The sequence below is a fragment of the Cebus imitator genome, unplaced genomic scaffold, assembly GCF_001604975.1.
Source record: "Cebus imitator isolate Cc_AM_T3 unplaced genomic scaffold, Cebus_imitator-1.0 Scaffold312, whole genome shotgun sequence".
In the NCBI taxonomy this organism is placed as follows: domain Eukaryota; kingdom Metazoa; phylum Chordata; class Mammalia; order Primates; family Cebidae; genus Cebus; species Cebus imitator.
The window spans coordinates 264,927-287,501 of record NW_016107627.1 but is presented as its reverse complement, the minus strand read 5'-3'; the positions used below and the strand labels follow the sequence as shown (position 1 = coordinate 287,501).

Below are 22,575 nucleotides of genomic sequence, written 5' to 3'. Positions count from 1 at the left end.
CCCCTAATAAAGGGGGTGAAGAACTTCTGTTAGGTTGAGATAATTGATTTATTCCTATATTATTCCTTGTATGGTTATTAGCTATGGTTAGCTACAGCATCTACTGTTTCAAAACTTACATAGATTCATTGCTAAAAACATGTTTATCTGTACATTTTAAAACTTCTGTTTTACTATTTTCATATACACTTGGTCTCAAAAATGTCTAGCAAATTTCACAGAATAAAATTTTCTTACCTGGGAGAAAGGAACATTTTATTTTAGTAAGTTGTACTGAAAATTGTTGGGTTTCGATTTATGTGTAGTTAAACTATTGTTGGGTTTTGATTTATGAACAATTGAAAGCTTCTGGCTTAATTTGGGCCCTTAACAAATGAAAATGTTTGCATATTTTTACACATACACCGTTGTGCTTTAGGGCCAAAGACGACAAAGCTGCCATCAGCGTTGAGTTCAGCAAGCACATTGCGAGTGCCTTCAGTCCCTAAGACCCTGAACCCTCAAAGGTAGTTTAAGACACAGTCTCTCCCCTAGTGAATTAACAGTCTCACTAAAGGGGCAAACTTAATAAAAGGTAAACTCTGAAAACCTCCATAATAGAGGGAAAAGTAGTGCTCAGAGGGTTAACCAAGAAGGAGCTGATTCATTCTGGCTGGGGGCTGGGGGTGGGGGTTCGCGGGGAAGGTGGTATTTAAACTGGGTCTTGGGCATGGGTAGGAGTTCCCTCTACAGAGAGAGACTCCTTCCACTAATCAGAGTGTTATGAAAGTCCACCTTATGGGTGGAAGAGGAAGATGGAGTTTTAAAATTTATTTATTTATTTTTAATCAATTTATTTATTATACTTTAAGGTCTGGGGTACATGTGCAGATTGCCCTGTCGTCTACTTTAGGTATTTCTCCTGATGTTATCCCTTTCCAATCCCCTCACCTCCTGCTATTCCTCCCCTAGCCCCCAATCCTCCAGGCCCTGGTGTGTGATGTTCCCCTCTCTGTGTCTGTGTGTTCTCATTGTTCAATACCCACTTATAAGTGAGAACATGTAGTGTTTGGTTTTCTGTTCTTGTGTCAGATGCTGGGAATAATGGTTTCCAGTTTCATCCATGCCCCTGCAAAAGATGTGAACTCATCCTTTTCTATGGCTGCATGGTATTCCATGGCGTATATGTGCCACATTTTCTTTATCCAGTCTATCACTGATGGGCATTTGTGAACAGTGCCGCAATAAACATACGCATGCATGTGTCTTTATAATAGAATGTTTTATAATCCTTTGGGTATATACCCAGTAATGGGATTGGTGGGTCAAATGGCATTTCTAATTCTAGATCCTTGAGGAATCACCACACTGTCTTCCACAATGGTTAAATTAATTTACACTCCCACCAACAGTGTAAAAGTGTTCCTATTTCTCCACATTCTCTCCAGCATTTGTTGTCTCCAGATTTTTTAATGATTACCATTCTAACTGGCATGAGGTGGTATCTCAATGTGGTTTTGATTTGCATTTCTCTAATGACCAGTGATGATGAGCTTTTTTTTTCATATGTTTGTTGGCTGCATAAATGTAGAAAAGTGTCTGTTCATATCCTTTGCCCACTTTTTGATGGAGTTTTTTTTTTTTTTCTTGTAAATTTAAGCTCTCCATAGATTCTGGATATTAGCCCTTTGTCAGATGGGTAGATTGCAAAACATTTTTCCCATTCTGTTGGTTGCCGGTTTACTCTATTGACAGTTTCTTTTGCTGCGCGAGTTTCTGAATTTAAAGTTACCTTTCCTTCAAGTCACAAATTGCTCTTGGGACAATTCTTAAATTTCCTATAAGGTTTTCATGGTTTTGAGTATCCATGCTGTATAATAAATTTGTGTACATACTAAAATTTGAGACCTGAACCCCATTACAGAAGCATTCATTCCATCCTGCTTTGGAAGCCCTCCTCTTCCCCACAGGGTTTACAGCATTCTCTTTCAACAGTGAAACTCTGTACCTTTCATACATGTTCCTAGATTTGTTTGTTGTGGGTTCAACAAGCTAGCATGTGAAGGAACTCAAGGTTAGTAGATGGTAGGAACTCAGCGCATGTTTGTGGAAGTTGAAACCTTGTTTGAAATGTTGTGAAGGAAAACGTGGCCACCTACTTCCTGTTCTGGTAAAATGGCATTTCCTCTATTGGCCGCATCAACCGGATGTCATCCTCATGTCCTCACACATCAATCTCATGAGCCCCTTGGAGAAACCACATCCCATTTGGAGGCTTGGGATCTGAGGTTAAACACAGTGCCGTGTGACTCTCCTTGACAGTCAGATTCCTAAAATGTTGGTCTTTCCTAAGAGAGCAGGGAGAGCGCCAGCATTGCCTGAGAAGCTGTGTGATGGGAAAGCTGACAGCAGTGTCTTCGCTCCTCCATGCCTTCAGGGTTTTCTTCTTCCATAAGGTGGGCCAGCTGGAAGGTGGAGGACTCAGATGACCGACTTGCTCTCAGAATTGCTGTTCTCAATCTAGGATTTCTGAGATGTGAGTAGGAAGCAGCTGTGTGAATTTTGTTGCTGTATTTCCTATAAACACATTGCCAGCCTTCTACATTGTACGTTGATCAGTCCCCCTTTACAGAAATCCCTGTGTGAGGCATTTAAAAAACTTTGTTACTTGCTTGGGCCAGGCATAGTAGCTCACGCCTAAAATCCCAGAACTTTGGGAGGCTAAGGTGGGAGGATCGCTCGAGCCCAGGAGTTTGAGACCAGCTTGGGCAACATTGCAAAAACCTGTCTCTACAGAAAATACAAAAATTGGCTGGGTGCGGTGGCATGCATCTGTAGTCCCAGCTACTTGGGAGGCTGAGGTGGGAGGATCCCTTGAGCCTGGGAGGTAGAGGTTGCAGTGAGCTGAGATTGCACCACTGCACTCCAGCCTAGGCAACAGAGTCAAACCCTGTCTGGGAAAAACAAACAAAGAAACAAACAAACAAATCACTTGCTTTACAACTTGGCATGTTTTCTCCTTTTGATGATATAAATTATGGAACTGATCATGTTTTTCTTTTTCTTTTTGTCTTGGCTGCTTGGAAGCTCAGAGCCAATTAAAAGTGTTTTCCTTGATTATAAAACAAAAATAAAGTCATTGCTAAACATTTTGAAAAATATACAAAACTTCAAGAAGGCCTGGCTCATGACATGAACATGTGGGGTTCAAGATGAATATTTGAAGGCAGCTGTCATAATCAAGCCACAAGGAGGGAAGAATGGTTGACGTTAAGTTGCTGAGGCAACTTTGTAATGTGTTATAGCAACATGGTTGGTGGAATTGTCATTTTAGATCACACAGGAAAAGCCCTTAGTTTAAGACTAAAATTAATTTCTTCAGGTTGGAATGAGAACAGCAACAATACCGTAGTTACCATTAAATGGATACCTGCTTTGCACAAGACGCCTAAAGACCATCTAAAGACCTTTTTACCTCTTCACTCCCATGATAGGATGCTCCCATGATAGGATTAAAAACTAGATGCTCTGTTTTTAATTGCTGACTGGTGATTGGTATTGTGCCTTTTAACAGTTTGAGCATAGTATCACGGTTAAGCATCTATACAACGGATCCGTACTGCCACTGTTGTCTGAATAACCTGCAAGTATTTAACCTCTCCGGGCATCAGTTTCCTCATCTGTAAAATAAGGATAACAGCATTACTTAGAGTTGTTATGAAGATTAAATAAAGAATCTATGCAATGCAAAGCCTGAATGGGATGGGCCACAGCCAGCGCTTACAGTGTTTGTCAAATAAATTACTTTAAAGTTCATTTCTTATTCCTTACAGAATCCCAGGGTATTTTGACTTAACAAATAGGGTAGGCTGAGCACAGTGGCTCACACCTCTAGTTCCTGCTACTTGGGAGACTGAGGCAGAACAATCCTTGACTCTAGGAGGTCAGGACTGCAATGAGCCGTGATCATGCCACTGCACTCCAGCCTGGACTGCAGGGCAAGACCCTGTCTCAAACAACAAGAACAGCAATAACAAATAGGGTAGCATTTCTCTTATTAATGCCCGGAAATTCTGATGGCTTCATGGTGATGGGGATTTGAGGAAGAACTGTGCTATTTAGAACTTCTTGAACCATTTCAAAAAGGTTTTTAAGTTATTGGTTGGGTTGTGCTTTACTAAGGCTCAGTTAGTCTGTTTTGTGCTTGTGGCTTCATCCTTCTCTGATTTGTAGGACATTTCTAAGTTTTGACTTCACTGTAATTTCAACTCTATATGTAACTGAGACTCTGAGTTTTTTTCTGTTGTGATTTTACAAAGAAAGACTTGAAAAATTTATAGAAAATATTATTTTGGAACACAGATTTGGTAGGAGGATTTATATTAACCCTGAAAGACTACCCAAGGTTGAGAGATTGGGCAGTTAAAAAAAACTGTAGAAGCCACTAATTTATTCAATGGACTCATTGATCCCTTGAGATCATTACATAATTAATATTCACACTCAAAAGGGTTCCTGGTGTTCAAGAGGCAGAGACTCAGTCTTAGCTTCACTCTTGAAGTGGAGCAGCTACAGCAGGTGCCGGGAGAAGGAGGAGGCGGTGCGGGGAATGGGTGGCGTCTCAGCTCTCCCCACTGCCCCATTTGAGCCCTCCCGGCCTCGTTCCTTTGTCTGGAAAGTGGGAGACTTGTACCTGTAACTTGTATAATAGTCTATGTATTTCCCTGGCATCTACTGTTGCTACATGATAACTGCTCTCGTGGACTGACTGAATACTGCTACTACTGCTTACTACTGCTACTACTGTCACTACTGCGGCTCCTACTACCACTGCTCGTTATCTGCTGTTACTAAGTGTTCCCTGATGTCAAGCAAATATGCAGAGTAACTCAGAGAAGCTCTGCAGTATCCATGAAGTGCAGAGTAATATTTGATTCCCTCTTTAATGTTCATTTCCACATAACTTTTAGATAAATCCCTCAACACCTCTGTTTTGATTTTTCTCAGGAGATTAAAAAAACGACTCCACTGTTAAAGGTGAAGAAATAATAAAAATACAGACTCCTGGGAAAACATTTTGGGTGCTATTGAGCCATAGGTACTCTACCACTTTTACTATGATCCTGTCAGTACCTAGTACTGGGGGTACCTTCTGGTACCCACACACCTGGACTGAAAGTAATATTCTGTTTAATAAATGCATTTACTATGATATGTGGTATCCCATGAAAATGTCTGATGACCTAATCTTTCTGGCATCAAATAGCAGATAAATTAAGTGTTGCATTCTGTGGTCTGTCATGAGGGGTGAAACCTTTTCCTCCACCTGCACCCATGAGGTGTGGGCTCTGGGAACACGCTTGCTGGTTGCTCTTCCCTGCTTTCATCATCAGCCAAGCATGTGGTGTTTAGCCATAGCACAAATGAAAGCATTCCAAAGCTGGAAGAATTTTAGAACATCCAGGCGACCTTGCTGTCTCTTAAGCTCCACGAGCTTCTCATTTAAGGTAATTACGAAGGTGTCTAACTGTGACTGGTTTTCTTTTAAACACCGCACTATTTTGATTCTGATTGATTTGGCCCACGCTGTGTAGAACAGACACAATAAAGCCGGTCTTTATCAGAGAGGCCGTACACTGTGTATTGTTCAGCTCGGAGTTTGTTTTCCTTTGGCTAGCAAGTGGGAGCCTCCCCTTTTGCGTGGAGCAGTAACACCCCTGGAGGCTGGCCTTCGCTGTCATGCCTTCCCACCCCACAGGCTCTGCAGACCCAGCCAGCGGGGCTGACCACTTGTGCCTGGGAAGCCAGTTTCCTTTCCTTCCTTGGGCCACTGGCATGCCTGTGTCTTGCACAGCCAGGGACTTGCAGCTGTTCCAGTTGCAGACTTTCTGACTTGTGTTTTCAGCTGAGAATGCAGGCTGATAAATGCAGGACAAGTAGCAGAATTGTCAAAAAGGAGCTGGTGATTGAGTCCCCTCTGCAATACAAGGATGCAGCTCAGGTTGAAGTGGAAGCAGAGAGCCCGGGCCCTGTGCCGGTAAGAGGGTCTCCTACAAAGTGTTGCTGTGTCTACCCCCTGCTGGGTTCTTATTGTACGTGTGGATGGGGTTGACGCCTGTTGCCTGTCTTTGATTTTAAAACTTGTGCTCTGCTTCTCCCTTGTGAACTCTTCTCTCTTTCCCTGTAGTATGACTTCGGTTCCACTTTGAGTCTTGTTTGTGAAGAAAGAAATGTTGACATTTTGTGGGTGAATGTGGTTTCTAGGAGCCTTTTTTGTGTGGAACAATTATGTATTGTTCACAATTATGTCCCACCTAGCTGCAGTGTTTGTGAATGTAAACCCAGGGAAGCATATTTTAATTGCAACTATAGGGTTGAAAAAAGATGTGCTTTGCAAAATTAAAACGTTTTCTACGTTATTTATGTTATTGAGAAATTGAGGCAGGTCCCATTGGGGGGTTTTAAGGAACATAACTTGAAAATATTACATAGTTTAGAAAGGATACAATTACATATGTTCTTCTTACTTATTTTACCAGGAGGTTTGCCTTGAATAAAGTAGGGAAGAACCTAAACTGCGAACCAGCTGACAGAAAGTTTCTGTTCTTAATATCAGCTAAACTCTCAGCAGTTGGGTAAAGCCAAGTGCTTTGGTGGACTTTGTGGGGAGGAATGTGAAAATGGTTGTGTTGTTATCATCAGTGAGTAGGTTGTGCTTCTCTCTCGGAATTTCTTCAGTACAATAAAGGCACATAATTTTTTTAAGCAAGCTGCACAAAACCACCAACATGCAATGCAGAGTGGGGGACAATTGAGCCTTTCAAATTATCTGCTAAAGAGATTATTAAACTAATACGCAGTGATTTTATTTAGTGATTTTTTTCTTTAATGTGGAGGTTCAGTTGCTGTTATCAACAAGTGTTTGCTCACTATTCAATTTTCAATTAATGTCTAAGAATTTGAACTTAAACTTTCTTATGAAGATTTGATTTAAACTGAATTCCTTTCTCTGTGACTTGTGAGACTGCCCTATATTGTATTGCCTTCAAAACTATATTGCTAACCCTGAGCTGAAAAACTTAGTAAAATATGATGGTCTTTTTCACTGCAGATTTTCATCTTAGAGATCTAGGTTTCCTTTCTTCACCCTCTGCTACATTGTTTAGAAATATAATTCATTGTCCTGGATTCCTTTCTGCCAGTATAATAGCTCGCTTATCTGTTGGGTTGCTCACGGGCTATATGGGTTTCACTGCTTAAAGCAACTGATGTAACTTATGATTTCTTGGAGGAAGTTGTGTGGTTTAGGTTCCCTTGTGAATATTCTTAAAAATCTTCTGTCAGTGATTCTCTGGCTATGTAGAAATATTGGTCTACAGGGCTGAATACAGTAGAAAGATGCTGTGCAATTTTTTTTTAAAGCACACAAGTGACTTTCTAAACTTATTTCTCTTTCTAGTGCTCAAGAAATTTGCCATTTATGTCCAAGCTATTTGTTTAGGTAAATCTCACTCCAAGCAGTTCCACTGGGGGTCTTTTTCCACTGCAATGGATAAGGCTGTGCTGGCTACAGCCGCAGTTGGTGGGAACGCTTTTCAGGGCCCAGAAGCTTCTGGCAATGTGGAGATCACAGCTCTGCACACCTGCAGAGAGGCGTGAGGGAGTGAGGAAGCCAACAGTGATAGAGAAGCTTTTTCTTATCTGGCCGTGTTTGTCTTCTTCCAGCAGGGTAAGCAAGATAAAAAGAAGTAATGTCAGATAAGAGAGGCAAGGATATTTTAGCAGGGCCTCTGCCCAGGGCAGATCTCTTTCGTGTGGCTGTTGCTGCAAGCTGGCAAGCAAGAGTTCAACAGAGTGCTGGGAAGACAACTTGTTTCTCAAGATGATTTTTCGGAAGTAGGCAGACAACACCATGCAACCTGTTCGTGGCAGTACTATTTATTGTTAACATGTCAGTGGCCTACGGGCTTGGTGAGAATCCCCAAGACTGTCTGTCGTTTGAATGAATTATACCTAGAGACGTTTAAATGTAGGTAACATATTTTATTCAGGAGGTAGCATTTTGAGATAAAGTTTTGCTGTTTTTAGTTATGTACAGAAACAGTCCTTGGGGAAAAATATTACATAATTTAGAAAGGATAAAAGTAATACATGTAGTATAGAAGTAGGAAAAACAAGAAATGCAAATAGTGTAGAAGTAGGAAAAGAAGTGCCCTTGTTTTTACTGTGCAGTGGTAACCACTATTAATAACTTGGTGTATATACTTCCAGACTTTCTCCTGTGCCAGTAACAGTGTAACTCGTGTGTGTGTGTGTGTGTGTGTTTAGATAATATACTATTATAGATTTCTGGGTTAATTTTCTCCCAGAACACATCAAGAACACTTTTGTCACCATATGTGGGTTTATGCAATTTTGTTTTCTTTTTGAGACAGTCTTGCTCTGTCACCCAGGTTGGAGTGCAGTGGCACAATCTTGGTTCACTGCAACCTCCACCTCCTGGGTTCAAGTGATTCTTCAGTCTCAGCTCCTGAGTAGCTAGGATTATAGGTGCCCATGACCACACCTGTCTGATTTTTGTATTTTTAGTAGGGACAGAGTTTCATCATGTTGGTCAGGCTAGTCTTGAACTCCTGACCTCAGGCGATCCGCACACCTCACCCTCCCAAAGGGCTGGGTTTACAGGCGTGAGCTACCGTGACCGGCTTGTGCCATTATTTTTAATGGCTGTATCTCATTTTAGGTCTGTACTACAATTGGATGGTTATTCAATTTGTTTCTAATTGTTTGCATTAGTAACAATGCTACCCATAAGTAGATCTTAAAGCATGTAGGCAAGCCAGTACTTGTTCTATAAACTTTCTATCAGAAGTTCTCTCCTGCTCTTATGATTGGTGGTAATGTTATTTCCCCTCTGCCAGGGGCACCTTGAAGGTTTCCCTTAGCAGTGGCTGCCTTTTCAGTGTTAGAAAAGTTAGCGTTTCTTTTTTTTGAGACAGAGCTTCGCTCTTGTTGCCCAGGTTGAAGTGCATTGGTGTGATGTCAGCTCACTACAACCTCCGCCTGCTGGGTTCAAGCGATTCTCCGGTCTCAGCCTCCCAAGTAGCTGGGATTACAGGTGTGCACCACACCTGGGTAATTTTTGTATTTTTAGTAGAGACATGGTTTCATCATACTGGTCAGGGTGGTCTCGAACTCCTGACCTCAGGTGATCTGCCCACCTCGGCCTACCAAAGTGCTGGAATTACAGGCGTGAACCACCACGCCCAGCTGAAAGTGTTTCTAAGAGAATATGTGTTTGGACATTATAAATTTTCAGAGGCTGCAAGGTTCCGCTTACAGGCACTACATGGGTGGGTCTTGTCCCCTGCATTGTGACAGTAAGTAGGGAGGAAGCACATGGTGAAAATTCCCCATTTCTATCCAGGCTTACTGCCAAGCCCACTGAGAAATGGTTTTGGGGGCTAGAAATCACTACCAGGGGAACAGGCAGGATATTCTTGATGTCTGCATGTTAGTTCCCTGCTCACATTTGAAAACTTATTTTTATCCCCCTCCCCCCCAACTCTAATGCAGTTTCTGGAAATAATTTATTCCAATTGTTACTGCTCAACAGTTTAGAGGAAAAAGGCTTCAAAGAGCCACAAAAGGCTGGGTTATACGTCATTTATGCAGCCCTTTCATTGGGTTACTTTTGTGAGTCTGGTAAGGACTGCAGCCCAGGTCTTATTTTGGGAATTTTTAAGGTTGAAGGATGTGAAGATTGAGAAGAACTGACTTTTCCTGTTAGGTGTACTCCTTAGGTATTGTTTAAAAGGTATCACCAGGCACCGTGGCTCAAGCCTGTAATCCCAGCAGTTTGGGAGGCCGAGTTCAAGACCATTTTGGGTAACATGGCGAAACTCCGTCTCTACAAGAAATACAAAAATTAGCCAGATGAGGTGGCATGCACCTGTAGATCCATCTTCTAGGGAGGCTGAGGTGGGAGGATATCTTGAGCCTGGGGGGTTGAGGCTGCAGTGAGCAGAGATCGTGCACAATGATCATGTTGTTAATTTTCAATTGGACTTTAGATGACTGTGATTGAGCGAATTAAATTATACTTAGATAATAAGCCTTTCTGCCCTGTAGGTTTTACTGCATCCTTAGAGACAACTTTAGAAAAATATAATGATATTACATCCATGATATTTAATTAGTAGTTTCCTTGTTTTTAAAATATTGGATGGTGAAAGAAGGACATTCCCAAAAGCTTTATATGGTGACCTGTTCCTAGTGACAAGAACAGGAAATTTTACTTATTCAAAGCCATATGCCTTCACTACAATGCTCTCTGTGTTTCATTTGTTTATTCATTAATTCATTCAACCCACATTTATAAGAATGGAGACTTGCAAGTCTTATTGGACAGTGGATTGAGGTGAATGGGACCAACACCCTCCCTCTCCCCAGGGAGCAAGGCCTGAGGAAGCAAGGGGTTCGTTCCTCAGAAATGCTTTCATGTGGTATTTATCAGGCACAGTGAGTGTTAATGCAGCTCATCCATTCCAAACACTTAGGCAGACAACACTTAAATCATCAGCAGCTCCAGGAAGGACATGCTTCAGATTTTTTAGCAGCTAATGTAGGCATACCCCTGCTTTGCAGAAGGCACAGGCCGGACCCCTGACTGCTCATGTGAACGGTGTTACATGAGGCTCCTCTGCTGCATACCTATTTTCTGGAGTGGTTGGTGGGAGGAATCTTTGGGGAGTGCATTCTTAGATAGGGTCCAAGTAAATCTAATCCCTATGCCAGGCCTGGAAAATTATCTCAGATACGGGGCTTCCACGGCTTGTTCACTACCTCATTGCCATGCCAAGTCACTGTTACCTCCTGGGACTCTCGCTTGTATAGAAAACTAAAATCCACCCAGCTCTGGCGTTTCTTTTCTCATCATCTGCCATCAGCATGGAGGGAGAAGGGCTGGTTACTGGTTTTTTTATAGCAAGGTAATGCCAACAATCGTGTAGTAATAAAAATAGCACTACTTATATAGTGCCCTACCCTGTGCCAGGAACTGTTTTATGCCTGCTAAATACATTGTTTCAACTCATCTTCACCACTCCGGGAGACACGTTTTTCTTTTTCAGACAAGGAAACTGAGCACAGAGAAGTCAGGCAACTTGCTCAAAGTTACACATTCAATAAGTGGCAGAGGCAGGATTGTAGACTATGGGTGAGGTTTTCTAAGATCCATACCTGGACACATATGCACGATTCATGAACAAAAATGAACGTATTCACCTGAGCTTAGGATTGAGACTGTAAAGATGAACAAGAAAGGAAAAACACACTGCCCTTAAAAACTTAACAATTGTTAGAGAAAGGCCAGTTTATAAGTGACAGCCAACAATGGTTGAATAACATGAAGACAATGATGGTCATGTGAAGACGTTAGAAATATGCATGAAATAGAGCTGCTCTCAGGAGGCACATTATCTTGGGTGTTACATTTTATCATCTTCCCAGAAAGTTACATAGGAACATAGACCGGTGAGAATCTAAGAGTCTGGAGGTATCCTGTTTTCCTCCCTGTGTTCCTTTTTAAAAAATTTATAGCATGATCCAGGTTAATCCTGAAATGTCGATTCCCTAATTAGTAAAACAGGCACTGTGGTCCCCATAGTGTTTGCAGGGGCTGCCATTTGTGCAGGTGTGCTCTACTCTTGGAAAGGTAGTGGCTAAACACAAGGCTGCAGAGCAATGTCCAGCTGACTGGTGGCACAGGCGGGCCAAGAGACCAGAGACCTAATTTTGATCCTGCATCTGCCTCTTAATCTCTGCAGATCGCCACCCTCCTGGGCATCAGTTTTCTTATCTGTACAATGAGGAGCCTGTCGTACATCATCTCTAAGACCTGGGGCTCAAACTCCAGCATTAGCATCTTTCATCTCAAAATAACCTGGGATGTAGTCAGGTTTAGGACTGTGACATTTTGGTTTTAGATTTTAAGCTTTGTTTATTCAAAATTGTTTGGCTTTTGAGTTGTTGGAGCTACAAAATGGGATCTTAGAATTCCATCCAGTGTAAGAAGTAAGACCAAGGAAATGGGTTGGCCACCTGGAAATGGATCCAAGTGGCAGTAGAATTTGGAGTTAGCAGGGCACTCTAGGCAGGAGATAACAAGACAACCTAGCTCCAGCCTACAGATAGCATATGACTGTGAGGATACTTTTAGAACCAAGAAGGGTTGGAAATTATAGTTTTCCCCAACTTTCCAGAAATTTGAAGTACGCTGTAATGTGATATACTGGTGCTAAGTCTCTTTTAGAATGACATTTTGAGGCTTTGGAATTTTTCAGCGCTCCCTTTCCTGACAAGTGTAAGTGCCACTTACCAGTGGGTCTCAAGGGCTCTGCCAGGTTCCTGGGGAGGAGCCAGTCTCATATTCTGCTTTGGGGTCTCCTTAATATGGAGAGTTTTCACTGCCAAGGGAAAGGCAGCAGTGAGCAGTGCAGAGAGCCCAGCACTCACTCTCAAGAGGCTCACTTGGCATTTCTAAGCCTGGACTGCATTGCATATCAGACAGAGGTTGTAGCAGTGGCTGCCCTCCAGATCCCCCATCTCTGAAGGTTCTCTGGACTGCCTGTTCAACTACCACATTGTATCTTTTCCTACACTGAGCCAGGCACATCGTGCTATTAGACAACTCTTTCTAAAATACAGAGATGGGTGGGGTGTGGTGGCTCACGCCCTCATCCCAGTGCTTTGCGAGGCTGAGGTGAGAGAATTGCTTGAGGCCGGGAGCTTGAGATCAGCCTGGGGAACATAGCAAGACCCTGTCTCTACAAAAATAAAAAATAAAAAAATTAACCGGGCTTAGTGGGACAGACCTGTAATCCTAGCTATTTGGGAGGCTGAGGCAGGAGGATTGCTTGAGCCCAGGAGTTCAAGGTTACAGTGAGCTATGATGGAGCCATGCACTTCAGCCTGGGTGACAGAGTGAAAGTCTGTCTCAAAAACAAAATACAAAACAACACAGCCCACCGAGATAGTTGTTGATTATCTGCTTAAAACCCTTCTCTGACTCTTCCTTTGCAGAGAAAGCAAAACATGGCCTCCTTGACTCATAGAGGCTGACCCTGAACTTGCCTGCTGATCTCATCTCCTGCAGCCTCCAAAATGTGCCCTGACCCCGGCTCTCCAGTCTTCCTTCCACCTGGGGTGCTTTCACACCTGGGCACAGCTCTACCTTTGCCTGGCACGCGCTGCGTTGGATAAAATCCTCATTTATGCTTCAAGCCCCAGCTCACATGCTGGCTTCATTGTGAAGCCTTTGCAAACCCTCTCCCCACATTTCCCGGTAGACCATTTGCTCCTGTAGCCCATCATGGTGCCGTCATTCCAGCCTGTTAGGCATCTACGTATCATTGTAGTAAAGGTTTATACTCCAGTCTCCCTCACTAACAGGGGGGCTTCTGCCCAACAGGAACCACCCGAGGGGTTTTGCTTTCTTTGTATTCTGTCTCTGATATAATGTCAAAGGTCTTTTTTGTTTGTTTGTTTTATTTTCTCCCACTTCTCAGCATGGTCCTGGTGACTCTTTGGGGAATGTATAGGCAAAAAACAGTTGCAGAAAAGGCCTACAGGAAACACTAGATCTGAAAATCATTCACATTTTTATTTGCCTCATCTTCCACCTGCAAAGGTTTAGCCACCAATATCCAAATGTCTTGATTGCCAAGAAGTAGAGAGGGATGCAAGTAGAGGAGCTTGCTTGACTTACATGCGATGTGGGTATTGTGCCCCTTAACTCTCATGTGCATCTGTTATTTTCATCTCTGTTAAAATGCTGGTGACGTTTTATGAGAGTACTTAAGTGCAGAAGAGCAAACATAGGTTCCCAGAGTCAGACCCCTTCCTGTTCCTCTTAGCCAGCACCCCTTTTTGTTACCCCTTCTTCCTGGCAGCTGTACCTGGAACCCTAACATCATTTTTGATGGTCATAGTACACTTGGAAAAATCACCATGTGACATTATCACAACAGCTTCTCAGTAAATTGATTATATCTGGAAAAGGTGGAGATCCACAAGACACAGGCAAAAAATATGGCTCTTCCAAGGGAGACAGTGTTCAGAAAGGTGGGGCCTGTTGGAGACACTGGAGAATGTGTTCCCCTGCTTCACAGAACCAAGACTAGACCTGACTTTTATTTTTGATGTGATGTTTTTTCCAAACTCTTGTCTGCCCAAGTAAAAATTTCAGGAAGTGAATTGTCCATTGTTTTGCTATGAAGTTTTAAAAATTACCTGTATATTAAAATTTCTTACAGTCTATAATAGTGCTGTCTAATAAAAATATAACATGAACCATATATATATAATTTATTTTATTTTATTTTTTGAGAGAGAATCTTGCTCTTTCACCCAGGCTGGAGTGCAGTGGACCACCACACCTGGCTAATTTTTGGATTTTTAGTAGAGATGGGGTTTCACCATGTTGGTCAGGCTGGTCTTGAACTCCTGGCCTCAAGTGTTACCCCTGCCTCAACCTCCCAAAGTGCTGGGATAACAGGCATGAGCCACGCGCCTGGCCAAATTAAAAATTTTCTAGCAGCCAAGTTAAAGTAAAAAGAAACAGATGTAACTAATTTTAGTAATTTTAACCCAATATTTCCAAAATATTACCATTTCAATTTTGAATTCTTACTATGAAATCAATGCGTTTTATATTCTTTTATTCTTGTGATGTCATTGACATTTGGTGTCTGTTTTATGCCTACAGCACATCTGAATTTAGAGTCACATTTTAAGTGCTCAGTAGTCACCTGTGGCTGGTAGCGACCACACTGATCAGTGCAGGTTTATACTTACACCTTCTTTAGCTTAAAAGTCTCAAACTAAAAAGCTGTCATTTTAGGGGGTGAGTCACTGGATGAGGAAAAATATTTGTCTTTTTTTTTTTTCTGTAGGAAAAATGCATAATTTAAATGTGTGAGTTTTCCTTGCAAAAGTCATGGCTTGAAATATTTGATGATAATATAAATTACTTAATGTCATTAATATGTGTCAAGGCATTTAAACCTGGTTCTTTGGAAATATTTAATATTTTGGAGTATGATCTTTAATATTTTTGAGGTGGAAAATGATTATTGTCCTGGAAAGGACTCTGCCTTAGTGAGATTGTAAAGCCTGGGCAATTCAGTGCCTGGCAGATCTCAGAGCTGGGAGAACTTCTGTCTTCCCTGGTGACATGGCGCCTGTAGCATCCCTGCGTGGATCAGAGTTCAGCATTTCTCATATGAAGAAGAACAGGGGCATTAGAGAGGCACTTCTGGTTCTAGAAATCTGAAATCCCATCATGCTTACTGTCTACGTATGATGGGAAGGTCCTGGTCTTGGGGCCAAGAGACCCAAGGATCACCATCTGTGGGACCTTCAGTAGGCCATCTAATTCCTCTGAGCTTCAGTTTCCTTATTGGTGAAATGGTGATGATGCAACCATAGCGTTGTGGGGAGGCTTAATGAGACAATGTGCGTGTAATTCAGCAAAGGTATGTATGTTGTCGGGGCTAAAATTCTACCGAATGAGAACTACACATAGCCATGTAAGGTCCCCACCTCCACCATTTGGTGAGCTTGTACTCTTTCCAGGCACTACGTATTGAACCCTGTCAATAACCTGGTAATAGTGACAATAGAAATTGTTACTTTTCCCATCTTTAGATGCCAATATGGAGATTTAAAGGTTAAATAAGCAACTTTCCCAAAGGCCACATAGCCGATAGGCAGTGAAGCAAGGATTTGTTTAAGAATAGTTTTTAATATGAAATTCTCAAACATACACAAAAGTAGATGGACTAGTAGAGTGGTTCTCAAACATGAATGGGCACCAGAATCATCTGAAGGGCTTGTTAGCAAACAGACAGTGGGGCGCCACCCCCAGAGCTTCTGATTCGGTGGGTCCGGGTGAATGTGTATTTCTAACATGTTCCAGGTGATGCTGATGCTGGCCTGGGAGAGAACTGATATAACCATTGGACTGATGTAATGAACCCCTGTGTGCCTGTCACCACCTCTGGCAGTGGTTAACATTTTTGGAATTAGGATTTAAACTCTTAACTCTCAACACCTGCCCTTTATGGTCTCTGTACTGCCTGCCTGGCAATGGAATCTGCAGAAACCGTTTTGTGTGCTATGTGTTATGAATATTCCATTCCCTATCCCCAATATCTTAAAATAAGTAGCTTAAAGTAAGTTGTTTTGAAACCTGACTAATCTGGCTTTTAGAGCCTTTTGTCTTAATTACTCACCCTCTTCATTTCAGAGTTCCAAAAACAGCTTTTATTGACCTAGGAAGAATTAGCAATTTTAGGTCATAGTGCTAAAAAAAAGAAAAGAAAATTGCCTGGAAGAGTCTACAGTCTAGATTTGAGATAGAATTATTTATACATTGCTTATACCCATTACTGGAGATAGNGAAAAAAAAAAAAGAAGAAGAAAAAAATAAAAGAAAAAAGAAAAAAAAGAATTATTTATACAGCTATGATAGAACATCCTTCTCTTTTTTGATTTTATTATTTCTTTTCACACGTGAAAAAAAATAGCAGGCAAAATTAGAAGCCGAGACTACTGTATGGGTGTGAGAGACACATGCTGGGCCCACCCCAGGCACCCTACCTGGTTCTTGCTCATTCCCCTTTCACCCTTCCTGCCTGGCTTTGGCCCATGGCCTGCATCAGGGTGGGGAGAAGACACATGAAGCGTTGCACTTGCAAGGGAGCTGCTCCTGTTCCACCTCATTCCCTCCTCGTGTGACTCCCCCCAGGCAGTGGAAGTCTCCTAAATTCCTGTCTTGTCTTCCTCTCCTCGTTAACATTCTCAGCAGCATCCCCAGCAAGCACAGATGACGGCTGGCGAGGAGCTGTGTAGGTTTTCTTTAGTTGGTATTATTATTCCTGTCTTTATTATTTTTTCCAGTGTCATTATCATGTTCGTCTTATACATTTCCAGGAGCTATTGATTTGACAGTTGTCAAATCTGTATAACTGCTGTATAAAAAGGGGATTCAATGTCGTATTAGTGTTTTATAACAAAAAACTGAATTCACAAATGTCTCATTGTTGGTGTTAGTCTGTTCTTAGGATAACACACTTTGGAGCATGAAAAATATATTTAGATGTCTGGGAGTTTGGTGTTTGCTATGTATTCTTACAAATATTCTCCAAAGCATTAACTGCTGGGTTTAACAGTCAGGTTGGAGCTTATTTCTAAATCTAAGTTTAGATAAAGTTTCCTTTTTCCTCCAGTATTTAGATTACATGTGTGTGCACATTGTCAATGAAAGTGCAAAATAAAAATGTAGGCATCGTTTTAGTAGGGGCTGAGTCAAGATCCTGGGCCAGGGCTCACGAGGTTCCTCCTGGGGCCCCAGGGCAGTCCCTAAACTCCCAGGCTCCTGGATTTCCCAGTGTGTCAAATGAGAAGACTAGACTGGATCATCGCAGCTTCTGATGTTTACACAAGCTTGTAGTGTTAAATAAAAGCTTTTAAGCTGTATTACTGAATCTGTAGTACCTTTTAAAAAGCATGCTTCCAAACAGCTTCCAGATCATTGTCCCTACAGACACTCATGAGCAGTCTGGAGAAGAACATATACTAGTGAATGAGAGTGGGATTCTATCTTATCATCATTTCCTAGTTGTAATGTCCTGAGTTAGGGACAGAAGAGCATGTCTGTGACAAGGTGATGCAGGACATCTTCCTTCCACTGGAGGATGATGTGGGGCCTACCTGTGGGTCTCTCAGCTCCTCCTTCTGTTTGCTGGCTTCCTGAGGCCCCTTCTTTCTGTGGCCCTACCTGCCACTCTGGCCTCATCTCTCCCTGCAGGCTTTGGCACATGTGGGCACCCCAGGTGAGCTGATCTGATCATTGGTACTCCCTCAAATGAACACTTTTCCAATATTTGCTTACTTTAGAGGAGAGACTGAGGTCTGTGTGGGCGAAGGTGGAGCAGGGGGCCCTCGTGAGGTGTGTTGCTCTCTGACTCCAGTGTTCTCCACCCTGCAAAGGAAGCAGGGCCCTTTGGTTGACCATCCAGTGCTCTTCAAGCACGTCTATCTGGGAGACCCACTTCTCACCTCAGGCAGCAGCTGCATAGCGTCTCTTTTGAGAAGGGCTTTCTGCTAAGTATAATTTTCCCATCACCTTGGATTTCCAGTGGTGCTAGAGCACCTGTGGGCTGAGACCCCAGGCCCCCTTTATGCAGCCTTATCCAGCTATTCCGAACTCCTGACTGCTTCCAGAACTCACCATGCTCAGGGAGACTTTAGCATGAAGCTCATGAAGCTTAAGTTTCAGTATCCCTTTCAAGGCACACTGGAAGGGATTCCAGCAATTTTATATCTATTAGTTTGTACTTTTTGACCTCACTGTAACTGTACACATTTCAGGCCCTACAAAATCTACTTCCATCCATGCACGTGCTCCCTGGTGTCTATATTTTCTCTGCAGGGAATCCTCAATCCACCCTGAATAGTGGCTGGCTTGTTTATCTATTGATCAGCTCCAGGAACCTCCTATAAGAAGCACCCCACATCATTGGGGTCCCTCACTCATCCAACACAAAGTTATTGAGTGCTTCTGCTATGCTGGGTGCTGTTCTAGGTGCTGGAGAAAGCAGTGAATACAATGGACTGTCTTCCTCTTCCCCTCATGGAGCTTATAATCTAGCTGGGCAGAGGTTGGGTTCCTTCTAGAGGGCCAGATGCCAGTCCTGGGTCCCTGCTGCTGTCATTGATTGTGCCGATTATTCACACATGTACCTTCCCTCTGACTGCCAGCTCTCTGTGGCAGGGATGTGTTCTTTTTATCTTGATGTCATTGGCACAGTGCATGTGAACCAGCTCAGTGAATACCTGTGGAGAGAGGGAACACGTACTGCTAATCACATGTGTACACAATGAAGGGAGGCGACTGTTACTTTCCTGTGCCCACTCTACTTTTAGGAAAATGAGGATCCTTCCTGCAAATTTGACAACTTCAAGAAGTTCCTGGTGGGGCTACATAGTGAGAGTCGTGTGCACAGTGGGAGTGCAGGAAGGCTCGTGTGGCCAACATTTGTGAGCACGTGGCTTCAGAAGGCCCTTTTTGTCGTAAGCTGCCATATCCCCATTCCCATCCCCAGCAACAGTGCTGGTGTTCTGTTGGCAACATTGAGAAGCACTCTGAAAATGGACCAGCTTTATCTCAATCTATCAAGTAGCTTTTACAGCCATGCAGATAAATCAAGGAAGCCCTAAATTCTTTATAAGCAGAAAGGACAAATTTCTCATTTCTTAAAATAGCTGTAAGAGTTGCCATTTAGTTTGCTATTTCAAGAAGTAGCATTCAGGATTTCAGCTCTTGTTAACATTTAATCACCAGAGACACAAGGGCAAGAAATGACTGGAAAGTTCATGTGAAGCTATCATGTCTGAGGGAAGAGCAGTGAAATTACTTTGCTCTTTGGAGCTTAGCTCTTCCCATGGTTTTCGAGGTTTTGTACATGTTTGGCCAGAGCTGAACTCAGTTTGTGGGCGAATGTTGTGCAGGTCTGCTGGATCCAGAGGAATCTCATTTTCCTGGCGCTGAGAACATTTCCTGCTTCTGATTTCTTTTTGATCTGGAATTTCAGTTTGCATGATGTTGGGCCACCAGACCCTAAGCAGCAAATTCTGTGGGAGGGAGGGAGGTCCGAGAGCTTGAAGGAGGGGTTCACAGTGGGGCATTGTGGGTTCCTGCTCACTGTCCCCCATGAGAGCCATAGGGAAGTGTGATTGCTGGAGGCACGCCATGCTGCCTGCTGCCATGCTCAGTAGATGGGGACTGGGGGAGCCTTGGCATCAGTGGCTCACCTGTGCCCATGTTGTCACTTGAGATGAGGAACTCTTTTTCCCCCAACCATTCTGTTCTTGCCACAAACCCTGTGTGAGCAGTGTCCTAAGGGGTGTCCTGCCTGCCTTCTCTCTTCTTCACAATCTAAGATCCTGCTGCTGTCATAGAGTGCCCTGATGGGAGGGGTCAGGAGTGCTTTTCTCTGCCGCCCACCCCAGCTGTGGTTCTTCTCCACACTCCCTGGCACACACTGCGGTAATACTCAGTCCCGTCTACAGTATAAGCAGCTGTCTGTTTCCTTTGGGTTCAGCGCCGAACTTCAATGTCATCTCTATGATGCAGTTTTCTCTATGTTGGGTCATCATTTGTGTTTCTTTGTGCATGTCCCTGCCGTTGTTGTCTGTTTTATTTTGTATGTTTCTTTTTCTGGAGATCGAGGAAAGTTTTTTTTTCTCTCTAAAACACTTGTCATGCAAGCAACATATTTAATATGAATAGCTCCATTTATTATAATATGTGTTTACAGTTTGCCAGGCTCTGCCTTTTCCATGCATTGACTCAGTTGCGTCCAGCAACAGCCCCACGTGACTGCACAGCTCAGCTTTCCTAACCCCTCCACCATCCTCCTCAGCGTTCATGTGGACACATGACCCTGTCAGGGCAGATTCAAGTTTTGTGAGGGACAAACCTTACAGAATTTTAGGGGCCTTCTTTAAGAAAAATTATTCAACATTCAAAAAACAAAATAAGGTATGGAAGTGAACATTTATTTAGAATTTGAAAAGAAATAAATTTTAAAAAGCTAACCCAAGCCGTAAACACCAGAAATCCAGGGAAACAACACATTTTTGTCAATGAACCTCTTGATGCATCTCTATACCACTTCCTTACAGTTTTGAGCCTTCATATTCTTTTATCGCCTCTTCCTATGATCATGATTTTGTATCATTCTTTATTTCAAGAACAGAGCAGTCTTTCCCTTGGCATGATTAGTTCAGATTTGTATTTTATTACTGAGAGTTCAGAAAAGTTTCTTCTAGTTCCACAACCAGAAGATAATGTCACAGGAATTTTAGGATTGGGAAAGCTTCTGTTCGGTTTCTTTTGTATGTGAGCAATGCGGTTTGGGGGCGTTCTCAGTTTGTGCAGTGACAAATCTTACATACCACCAAGTAGTTCTGGGGCCACACACCTTAGAACATGTCTGAATGGCCTCCCATCCTCTGTGTCATGACATTGGGTCGACACAGTGGGCATGTTCCTGGAAGTCTTCCTAAGCCAAGGTGCCCAGCAACAATGGAGCTATACAGGAACCACTGGCCAGCTCTATTAGCCCCACAGGATGTGTCCCTGGGGCCTGAGTGGGATGCTGAGGGTGGCAAAGGTAACAAGACTCAGCCCTGCCGCGAGGCGCTGATAGTGGAGCTGAGTGTTCACAGGTCCCGGCAAGCCAAGGATTGCCATGAGAGGCATCGCAGGACTGCTGCTAAGTAAGGATATGGCAGCAAGGCGCCAAAGGCCACCTTTGTGGGGAGGAGGGAGGTGACACCCCAGTTATGTGGGAAGTGCTGTATGTCTGCCTGGGGCTAGAGCAGCTCTGCTTTCACTTTTTTGCCACATTGCCACATTTGCTTTGTTTGTGACCGTGGCCCAAGGGGCTGTAGGACTGTGACAGGTGTAGAGGAGGGAAGGGCACATTATCCCTGGAGAGGGAGTAACTGAAGCCAGCTCATGTCCAAAGCAGTGGACGCAGCATCACCTCTTTGCTGAGTCCCCAGGCTTAACGTGCAACTGGAAACCTTGCATCTGCCCAGCTAATGGGGGCTCTGTTTTCAGGGTAGTTCAAACCTTTGCCCACCTGAAGAATTCTCATTCTTCTTCGCACTCTCCAAGCATCCCTTCCTTAGTAAAGTGAGGAAACTTTACAGCCTACAGAGGGCAATGAGCTTGACCTGAGCTCTGCATTTAACTTCCACCAGTACCTCTCACTACATTGAGCTAAATGTTTACAGGCCTGGCTCTTCCACTAGTGCAGAGCTTCTTCAACTCGGTTCCACATGACCATGCTAGGGAATTATAGCCTTCCCCTCAAAGCTGTGTATACAATCATAGAAAGCAAACAGTGTAAACAGTTTTCGGCGGGAGAGGATCCAGGCTTTCAAAGGGGCCTGTAACCTTGAGGAGGCTCAGTACCAGCCTTGTTTCTTCTTCCTCCCTGAAACTGAAAATTCTAATGTAGTTCCTGGGGCATCATGACTGATCAGGGTTTTTTCCAGAATCCCCTGGAGAGCTTGTTCAAGCATAGGTAGTTGGTCCCTGCTCTTGGAGCTCCTGACTCGGCTCTGGACTGGGGCCTCAGAAATTACATTTGTAACAAGCTCCCAGGTGATGCTGAGTCACCAGTTCCTGGGAGCCCACTTTCAGAACCACTGTTGTGGGCTATTTGTGAACTGAAGGTACTACTGCCTTCTCCCTTTTTGATTTCACAGGAAGCCTGAGGAATGAATGTTTATAGATAAGGACTTTAGCCTCCCCATGACGGGAAGAGCTGAAGGACTTGCATATAGGCCAAGTTAGATTTTTATAGACTATAAAAGCAGCAGTCACCCAGTGTGTATGTTCTGAATGTCATAGGCTTGCGAGTCAGCCAAGCCCCTCCATGCTTAGGGAGACATAGCATCCTGAAATATTCACAATTGAAACCGATGAATTCTCAGGGGTTCAAAACCTGATGGTGC

The 22,575-nt window shown here is 43.2% G+C and overlaps 1 protein-coding gene across 37 annotated transcripts in view; it reads left to right on the top strand.

The window, feature by feature from the left end:
• The window catches only part of DOCK9 (dedicator of cytokinesis 9), a 296,457-nt gene that overhangs the window by 103,877 nt on the left and 170,005 nt on the right, over nucleotides 1–22,575 (top strand). For 10 of the 37 annotated variants that reach the window (XM_037729600.1, XM_037729598.1, XM_017503544.2 and 7 more), the window contains exon 1: nucleotides 5,721–6,016. The exons of 26 other annotated variants lie outside the window; for them this stretch is intronic. In XM_037729600.1, coding sequence (XP_037585528.1) covers nucleotides 5,891–6,016 — 126 coding nt within the window. In that variant the 5' untranslated portion in view covers nucleotides 5,721–5,890. Of the gene's footprint in view, nucleotides 1–5,720; nucleotides 6,017–13,336; nucleotides 13,403–22,575 lie in introns of those variants that run through there. One more of the 37 variants, XM_037729594.1, reaches the window with a different exon arrangement.